Source organism: Pipra filicauda, unplaced genomic scaffold (assembly GCF_003945595.2).
Source record: "Pipra filicauda isolate LSUMZ 115617 unplaced genomic scaffold, ASM394559v2 scaffold19_size4547281_pilon, whole genome shotgun sequence".
Classification (NCBI taxonomy): domain Eukaryota; kingdom Metazoa; phylum Chordata; class Aves; order Passeriformes; family Pipridae; genus Pipra; species Pipra filicauda.
This window is the reverse complement of record NW_024104309.1, coordinates 201,357-208,802: the sequence shown is the minus strand read 5'-3', so window position 1 is coordinate 208,802 and position 7,446 is coordinate 201,357. Positions and strand designations below refer to the sequence as shown.

The 7,446-nt window shown below is 43.7% G+C and overlaps 1 protein-coding gene across 2 annotated transcripts; it reads right to left on the bottom strand.

Moving 5' to 3' along the window:
* Positions 1–907: 907 nt before the first annotated feature.
* On the bottom strand, positions 908–7,101 carry CDKN2C (cyclin dependent kinase inhibitor 2C). 2 transcript variants are annotated; one of them, XM_027739438.2, is made up of 3 exons: positions 6,783–7,101; positions 6,276–6,416; positions 908–2,766 (listed from the first exon to the last, which is right to left on the bottom strand). In XM_027739438.2, exons 2-3 carry the CDS (start codon positions 6,402–6,404, stop codon positions 2,392–2,394), a joined length of 504 nt encoding a protein of 167 aa, XP_027595239.1. In that variant the 5' UTR covers positions 6,405–6,416; positions 6,783–7,101; the 3' UTR covers positions 908–2,391. The 2 variants fall into 2 exon arrangements, with proteins under 2 accessions (XP_027595239.1, XP_039236537.1); XM_039380603.1 differs by lacking the exon at positions 6,783–7,101 and adding an exon at positions 6,570–6,765.
* Between the last annotated feature and the right edge of the window lie 345 nt (positions 7,102–7,446).

Sequence of the window (7,446 nt, the reverse complement as noted above, 5' to 3'; positions counted from 1 at the left end):
CTCTTTATATTATTTTTTCCTCGTTCTGTAAATATAAAACCTTCTGGAGGAAAGCCATCCCCCAGCAGCTAGGCACATCTTGTCACTTCCAAACCCCGTGAGTGTAACTCGCCAGCTGATGTACTTCTTTGCTTTCCCAGAGGCTCTTGGTAGAAACTATTAACTTCCTGGAATAAGAGTAATTTTTGCCTTCAAAGTATCTAACGAGGAATTTCAATTTATCATCTTATTTCCTATAAATCGAGGGGCTCACGGAGAGAACGCAGCAGTAAAAGCAGATAAAACACACCTTCAAACCAGACTATCGCCCGTGACTCAGCCGCTGAGGCTGTGGGCATGGCCCGGGGGTGACTCGTCCTGGCTTCAGCCGTGGACTCCTGGCATGCAATAAAAGCCGCTATTTCTGACTAGGCGGGGCATATTTCTTGATAAAGCAGTTACTTTATTAGGCCACTGCTTAAACTTCGCCTTAGCGTAAATTAAATGGTGATGAAGCTCAAAATGGGTGTGCGATAAGCTTTTTTAGCAGCACAGGTGAAAAAAAAAAAGCGAGAAAGTTGGGATATTACCTTTCGGTGTTCACCTCTGCTGTGGCAGTGAATGGGAGAAATGCTGGTGGAAGCGCAGAATTTCGCTTTGTGAGAGGAATGGAGAAGAAAAAGGCTCGGAGAGTCCTCCAGGACTTGAGGAAAGGAAGACGGAGAGTGACATAGAGCGATTTGGGTCACTTCACCTCGGGGACCTGTGGATTACGTTGCTTGGTTTAATATTTCAGTTGGTTTAGTGCTCTTTAAACTGGGAACTTTGGAGGTTATTTCCCTAAGCACGCTTCCTACGTGCCGTGCTGCTCCGATTAACGATCTCTAGGTTCCTTGTGAACAAAAATTATAATAAAAGAGCACAAAACTTCATATTTCACAGAGGTTTTTAATCAGAAAACACAGCAGTGTAACAGAGCTTATAGTAAACGTGACAGACAGTTTCAGCAAATTACTTTTTACTTGAAAATGTAGTACTGATTTTGTGGGGCTAATTTTTTTAAGTTGAAAACTAAACTAAGGTACCCCCTCTGCTCTTTTAAGTACTATTTAAAGTAGTATTAATTTTGCATTGATTAAAACCCTTCTATTTCGTGCAATTAAATTTTAGACTATTCAAAATAAAGTAGTTTAAATTGCCCATCTGTCCAAAAAGTAGATCCTGTACAAATATAAAAAATTTCATAAGAGACTCTTCCCAATATGTTGAGGCTGGAGAGGCAAATGAGTTTCGGTGTGGTGAATACTCTCAACTGTATTGCAATGGAAAATTTTCAATGGTTAAATCGTGTTTCAGGTGCAAGCAATAACTTAACCTCACAAATATCAAAGGTGCTGCTTCCTAAATGTCACTGTATGCAAATATTCTTGTTTTGTGAGATGCATCTGTCATTAAAATAGTTTATTTACAGACAAAACAGAATAGCTGGTGGAAAGCAAATATTACTGAAAGAACATCTAAACTGCACTCAGCATATGAAGTGACCAGAAATCTTGTATTGCAGCCTTCATGTCTTCTTGCCTCTGACAGTGTTTCTCTGCTGCCTGTTTTGAAACTAGAAAAAAAAGGTCTTGTGCAGTGCACAGTAAACACGAACTACTAAACTGAGCTGTTTAAAACCTCTGGCAATCACAGAAACACCACTTATATTGTTTCTGGTAACTAAATTCAAAACCAGATTGGTGAAAGTTTAAATACACAAAGAGGAAAAGTGTCATCTACATTTAGAAAGTAAGTAACCTACTTCTACAAGCTCTTGTTAGTGACAAAATACAGTTATTGCCTAAAGCATCTAAATGCCATCCACTGTCCTCAGGCCAAGCAACCTTTCACTTCCAGCTCTGCCTGTGCAGGGGTTGCAGGTGACCCCTTAAAAGGATGTTTTAATCCAAAACAAGACTTCAGACTCTTGAGCCTGACCGAAGGGGGGTGGGGAAGAGAAGGGAGGGGTGCATGGAGAGGTGAGAGAAATCACAGTAAACTATTTCCTTTTCTTAAAAGTCCAGCAATACTAAGCATGTGAATAGTAGCTCCTGGATTAATGACTTCATATGAATGACCTAAAATAAGTTGTAAAACTTGATACTGGAAAACTAGATATGAACAACCAACATACACTCGAATGAGCCTGTGAGTACTGAGTAAAGTGAAAGGTGTAAGAAACTGCTGGGAGCATGGATTTAAAACGTTTCTGTTATCTATAAACCCACTTCTGGAATTTCTTGAGACTTACACTACCAGCTGTTCAGAAAAAAAAATAAAATAAGAGTAATGTGACAACAAAAAAGGAGGGAAACACCCCAAGAAGTCGGCACGACCTCACGTCCAAAGGAGACCCCATCCTAGCGGGGTTCAGTCCATGTTGGCAGGGAAGGAGCTGCTGGCCTCCAGGAGCTCCACCACGGCTGCTCTCCGGTATAGCTTGGCCAGGTCGTAGGCGGTGGCCCCCCGCTTGTTCTGGTGGCCCACCTTGCACTCGGAGCGCGCCAGCAGCAGCTCCACCACCCGCACGTGCCCCTCCTGGGCCGCCAAGTGCAAGGGCAGGTTGCCCTCGTTATCCTCAATGTTAACATCGGCTTTGAACTCCAGCAGAGTCTGCAAAGTGTCCAGAAACCCCTCCCTGGCTACGTCGTGGATGATGGCGAAGCCAGTACTGTCTTTCAGGTTGGGGTTCGCCCCCTTACTGAGCAGCCGCCGGGCGATTTCGGGATTCCCGAGTTTCATCACCTATGAAAGAAAGAGGAGAATGGGATACCGCGGGGTGGGGGATTTGCTCCAGCAGTGCCTCACTTCCTCACTTCTTACCTCTGCCTTTTGTCAGAGCTCAATTCTCATTTAAAGCAGACAGAAGAGCCCCGCTATAAAACTGATGACGGGACAGAACATCTAATTGTAATGTATTTGTTACTGAACTCGGTGAAATTGTGAAAGATGTTATCACTTCGGTGGTCACAGCTTTCTGTCTCAGAGAGATAAATGTCTGAAATAGCATAGAATGGGGATATAACAACTTTTTTTTTCCTAATGAGGGTTAACTCAGTTTCTTAACTTACAAAAATTAAGTATAATTTGGTTTTATTTGCCTAAGCATTGAGACATCTCTGCATTACTGTTTAATCTTGTTAAACAGCAAATACAGGGTCTCTGAGGAACAGATATTTTACCTCAGCAACAGCAAATGTAGAATGTGTTTTTATAAGCTTTCAGGTGTTTACATTGTCTGTGCATTATCATAAAACAAATATTTGGACTGTACCATAGCTCTGTCTGTTAAGAAACATAAATGCTAGAAGAAATTTTTCTCCCCAATATTTGTGTTTCATTATGTCATCCAAAAAGGAAAAGTCAAAAGGAATGTTTCAAAGTTCCAGAAGTTTTCCTCTAAAATCAGTATATTATACTTTCATAACCCCTCTATAAGTAAACTGTGGCTACGTTCTGTTGTTAAAAACATCCCTTAAAAAAATTCCAACAACAATAATAATTGGATTTTCTGTTTCTCTCAGAGAAAAAAAAAAAAGCTCCTTTCAATTTTCTCAATTGCACCATAAAACTATCATGATTAGAACGCAAGTTTCTCTTATTTGGAACTTAACAGCTTACAGCGATTTCCCCTTAATTCCTCATTTTGTGTTTGCACAGACTTTCCAAAAATGAACACCATAATGTATAATCTCCAGCCTATAGGCAATATTTTCCTGTCCTCGAAACTAGTCTCACTGTTGGTGTCAAATTCGAAAAAAACCCTCAAACCTTTTTTATTTCCTTAGAGAGGTTCACACATTGTTTAGAAAATCTCGATTAAAAAAAAAACAAAACAGCATAAACGAGCATTACAGTGCATTACATTTAACATAAAGTACAGTTCCTACAGGGGATTTGCTGAAAAACTCTCCTGGTGACAAATATATATTAAGTTTTTTCAGGAAACCAAGCTAGAATAAATATAATTATATACAGTATTTGGACTGTAAAGTAGCCCAGTATATTATAACCACAGACAGGAGCAAAAGTGCAGATAAGACAGGCTGGGATTCAGGGAAAGAGATCTCTCTGTGCCCCAAGGCTTCCAGCCACTTCTTTCACTTCTGACGAGAGATGGAAGCAATGTAAAAGAAAACAAGAGCATTGTGATCTCTCTTTGTTTAGTAAAATCCGGACATTTTGATCTCTTTTTGAGAGCCCAGGCTGTATTATTTGTGAATTGAAAACATATATTTGGTTTAAGTGGGAGTTTTCTGTGTTCAGGCTAGGGGGACTGAAAGCTTCAGTTAAAGATGCGAGGGGGAGAAAATCATATAAAAGGTGAGGCTTTTTGGACGTGGGCTACAACTGAACAGCAAATGCCCTTTATTTTGCAAAGTTTCACTTGGGGGGAGGGAGGCAAAGAAGGAGAAAGCACTAATTGAATAAGTCTGACGAAAAGCATAAGGGCAGGAGATGTATTTGAGGCCTGCATAGGTACACTTCTCCAGAAATAAAAAGGACAGAGCAAGACAAGCTGAGTAGTTGTTTAATTAAACATAAGTGCAGAGGAAAAATATAAATGCATTGACATTAATATAGGAGCATTCTCTCCGTTGTAACAGAGAGAGAGATTACAGAGAGATTATTTCAGTTTTGCAGACTGCACTGACAGAGAAGTCTTTCGAGCATGGCCACGCACCCACAGCACATTTCGGGATGATACATATTGAAAATAAGTCAACAGATTCTCCTGTTTTGATTTTTGTTGTGGTTAATTAACTCGGTTATGATTAGGCACCCATAAGAAGTATCATTAGGACACGGATGCATGTTTAATATAGCTGGATGCTATGTCATTGTGTAAAATATGCCTTAATTCAGGATACAGACAGTTAGCTGCTTTTAGGAAAAAAATGCCCAACATTACTGTAGGACAAATCGGTTTTCAGCCCTCATCCCGAGGATAAATCAACTACCTAAATGTCTCCTGATTTCTTACAGAAGTTAGTTTGCCTAAGTTTTTAATTTAAACCCTTTTGCTCTCTTAAAAATTGCTGCAAGTGCCTGCACTGCCAGGCGATGCCCTATTTAGGTGCTAACAGGACAGCAAGGAGCTCACAGATCTCCAGCTTCAGCGAAATTGTCAAAACAGGGTCATTCCTGCGTTTTTAGCAAGAGTTGCTTATTTTCCAGCTCTAACATTTTGATGTTAAGCCAAAAAGCTGTAAATATCTCGAGTACATTCACAGATTCTATGCTGTTTAAAAATCCAGTTTCAGAAATTATTATCATGGTTTGCGGGGAAGGGGGGAGAGGGGTTAACAAACGATTTTACTAATGTGTGAAATTAAAAAGACCTATAGCTCCACTTCCACATTTCATTACTTATACCTTCGGTACAAATAACCACACTTATTTTTCCCTCCGGATTTATAAATCACATCTTTCACTATTCGGTAGGTATTCTAGCCCTTTCGCCATCATTATCTGATAATATTAAGAGCAAAATCTTTCCCAGCTCCAGTAGTTTGCAGTTGGATGAGTTCCAACTCCTGCCTGCACAGCTACACGATTAAAAATTAGGACATAGCACCCTATACGATCAGAAAGTAAATAACTGGAAGCAGTGCCCTGCTAGCCGATCTAAAAAAGCAAATTTTAAAGTCTTAATTATGAATGAAAAAGCAAGTGATTCAGCTGGAACCCTAACTCGTAGGGCTAACTCTTAATGTACATCGGAGGTCCTCGGTTCTGAGCAGCATGCTTCCCAATGAGAAAGGTCATTCCTCACAAACAGTGTATAAAGGAAAAGTACCATCCACAACAGACCCCAGAACCCAGACGAGCCACACTTTAAAAGCACATTGCAGAAAAAAAAAAGGAAGAAGAGATAAATCCTAAGCTTCAGAGAACAACACATTTGTGTTTACAGACCTGCTATGAAATCCTGCTCACCTAAGCTGATTTCTTTTCATCTCAGCTCTCTCATTCCTTGCCTCCTCCCCATAAAATTACAAAATATTAGCAAACTCGTAGCCCGTTTGACATTGAGGGCGATCCCCGATTGAAAGAATGGTTTTGACCAGTTTTATTTCAAGTACGTCATTTTAGGGAGTTGGAGCCACTAAACTTATAAAATATGGCATCCAACGAGTTTGAAAAACCACTCGAATTTCATCCACCAGCCTGCTTAAAACGTTGTCTTTTTTGGAAACCCGGGTCACGTAGGTACCAGTGATGAAATATTTTCTCCCTCTCTGGATACCAACCTGCAGCGCAGTCCTCCCAAATCCATTTTGTGCATTGACGTTTACATTCTTTTGCAACAAATTAGTAAGTTGCACTAGGTCCCCCTTGGCAGCCGCGGACGCCAGCTCGTTCCCAGAAGGCTCGGCCATTCTTTAGGGTGACTGACGATCGGAAAAAAGATGAGATTTTTTTTTTTTTAACCAGGCATGGCATCGGAGACTGACAGAAGGATTGGGATGGTTAATCTTCTGGAGTAGACCTTGTAGTAAATACTAGTAAAAAACCTCCTTGCCAAGACCCCGCCCCTAACTCACACGTGATTATTCAGCAAAACTGCAGCTCCACTTGAAGGAAGATTTCTTTGCTTCCACATATAGAGTAACTCTTATTAAAGACTTTGGCCACATTCGCGGGGGGTAAATAGATTAACAGCTTTGCAATATACTGTATATGTTATAGGTAATATAAATACACGTATACCGGAGACTCACTCAGACCTGAGATCTTGGAAGAAGAAGACAACCCACCCTGTTCACAGTCGGGATCTGAGACTTAGCATCAGCAGCAGCTCCGAGGAAAGGTCTCCTGTAGTAGTGTGCATCCAACTCCCGCTCGGGATCCCCACTTCATCCCACTCCGCCGCCTCAGTCCGGGCCCAGGAGGGAAGGGAAGGACGAGCCGCGCCCGCGGAGAGCCGGGCGCGGCGGCAGCGGCTGTCCCGCCGCCCAGCTCGCTCCCTCGGTGCTCTCGCTCCCCGCAGCAGCAGCAGCAGCAGCAGCAGCAGCTTCACTCCCGCAGCCCCGCGCAGCCTCCGCGCAGCGGGCGGGCGCGATCCCGGCCGGCGGCCGCCCCCGGCGGCGGCGGCTCCGGAGCATCCAGGAGAGCGGCGGGCGGCGCGGGGGGGCTGCCGCGAACCGCCGCCCGCGCTCAGGGCGTGCAGGAGCCGCGGCGCGGGGCCGTGTGTCCGCCGGGCTCCGCCGGGGTCCCGCCGCCGCTGTCCGCGCTCCGCCAGGCGCTCCCAGGCGGCGGCCGCTCCTCCCGGAGCTCCGGGCGGGGGCAGGGGCCGCGCTGGTGCCGCCGCTGCCCCGGCCCGGCCGCGCTCGCAGCCGCAGTGACAGCCCCGCTCGCCTCCTCTTCCAACTTCGCGAAATAAAGCTGCACTTGCCGGTCCCGCGGCCGCCGCCTCCGCCC